This window comes from Hordeum vulgare, chromosome 2H, assembly GCF_904849725.1.
Source record: "Hordeum vulgare subsp. vulgare chromosome 2H, MorexV3_pseudomolecules_assembly, whole genome shotgun sequence".
NCBI lineage: Eukaryota > Viridiplantae > Streptophyta > Magnoliopsida > Poales > Poaceae > Hordeum > Hordeum vulgare.
In genome coordinates this window covers 517,187,556-517,189,063 of record NC_058519.1, presented here as the reverse complement: position 1 = coordinate 517,189,063, position 1,508 = coordinate 517,187,556, and the positions used below count along the sequence as shown (strand labels likewise).

The 1,508-nt window shown below is 52.1% G+C and overlaps 1 protein-coding gene across 1 annotated transcript; it reads right to left on the bottom strand.

The window, feature by feature from the left end:
* Window positions 1-209: 209 nt before the first annotated feature.
* Window positions 210-1,085, bottom strand: LOC123426949 (MLP-like protein 423). Its single transcript, XM_045110871.1, has 2 exons — window positions 803-1,085; window positions 210-703 (listed from the first exon to the last, which is right to left on the bottom strand). The coding sequence occupies exons 1-2, from the start codon at window positions 981-983 to the stop codon at window positions 420-422; spliced, it is 465 nt and encodes a 154-aa protein (XP_044966806.1). The 5' UTR covers window positions 984-1,085; the 3' UTR covers window positions 210-419.
* Window positions 1,086-1,508: the final 423 nt, after the last annotated feature.

Sequence of the window (1,508 nt, the reverse complement as noted above, 5' to 3'; positions counted from 1 at the left end):
AAAATTAACGATTTCAAATAAGTTCAAGAGTTATTTATTTTTCATGGCTTTCAAAATTGTTCATGATTTCACAAAAATGAGTGTGATAGTATATCTCGGTGATGCAGCAAAATATGATCATGGCAATTAAAGATTACGATTTTTTTTCATGGAAACGCACGTCAGTCAAACCAAACCACACAAATCTAACACCATTGCGTACGTATACATGACCATAAAGCTGCGACTTTATTATGAAATTATTACGATTCCACTACTCACGCGTCCGCCCCAGCGCAGGCAGATGCGCTTACACGGTACACACGGTCGCTGCACCAGGCGGACGATCATCAGACAGCAAGCAACGACGACACGGTAGCCATGGACGGACGGACGGATGGAGGATCGTCCGCGGCAGCCAGCGACGAGGCAGCTCAAAGCTAGTTCTTGAGGAGGTAGTCGTCGAGGTCGTGGAAGGTCTTGGCGGCGGTCTCCTTGATGACGTCTGGCTCGGGCACCTCGTCGCTGGCCTTGTCGAAGTCCATGGTCCAGTTCACCACCGCGCCGACGCCGTCGGCGGAGCCCTTGTCCGTCACCTGCACCGTCACCCTGAAGTTCTTGTAGAAGCTAACCAGCTCGCCGTCCACCACGCTGTAGGACACCAACTTCTTCTCGTCGTCCGCCACCTCCACCTTCTCCTTGGCGAACGTCACCATCGGAACCCCTGAAACGCACGCACCCAATGCTCACGTCACATATGCACCACAAGCTTACATATATATATGTGCGTCTGGATATGTGGATCGCTTCACTGCGCACGTACCCTCGGTGTACTTGATGAGGCGGACGGTGCCGGCGGACTTGCCGTCGCCCTCCACGGTCTCGATGCTCTTGTACTGCTCGGGGAAGATCTTGGGGAACAGCTCCGTGGATTCGCGCATCCCCGTCCACAGCTTGTCGGCCGGCGACTTCACCTCCACCACCAGCTCGACCTTGGACGCCATCGATCGACGGGGATGCAAAGTCGCAATGAGTTCAAAGCTCTTGCCAGCTACTTGATCAGTGAAGTGAGGGCTGTGGTGCTTGTGGTTTGGCCATGGCGAGAGCCTGTGACCTTATATAGGTGATCGAGCTGCTAGCGTTCTCTAGAGGGGATAGTACCTGCCGGTGCTACTTGCGCTGCCCATTGAAGAATTTCCGGCAAGATCCATCTACCCTCGCCAGGCTCCAATTTATGGCGTCGGTGCTGAGGATCAATGTATATTCATGGGGGTGATAATTCAGAGCAAACGCACAACCGTCTGCATGTGAGACTGACTGTACAGGGGTGGAATTCTTGATCTGAAAATGTGGGCAATAACGCTGGTCTGGTTTGCGGTTGGAACCAGGGCCCCCATAAATAAAGTCTGAAATGTTCGATGGACTGATCGATCAAGTCAGTGATCTTCCCACGAATCAAATCATCAAGGTGATAGGAGCAGCGGCGAGAGTAGGTGGTTAGTTAGCCTTTGCAGAGTAACACTAAAATT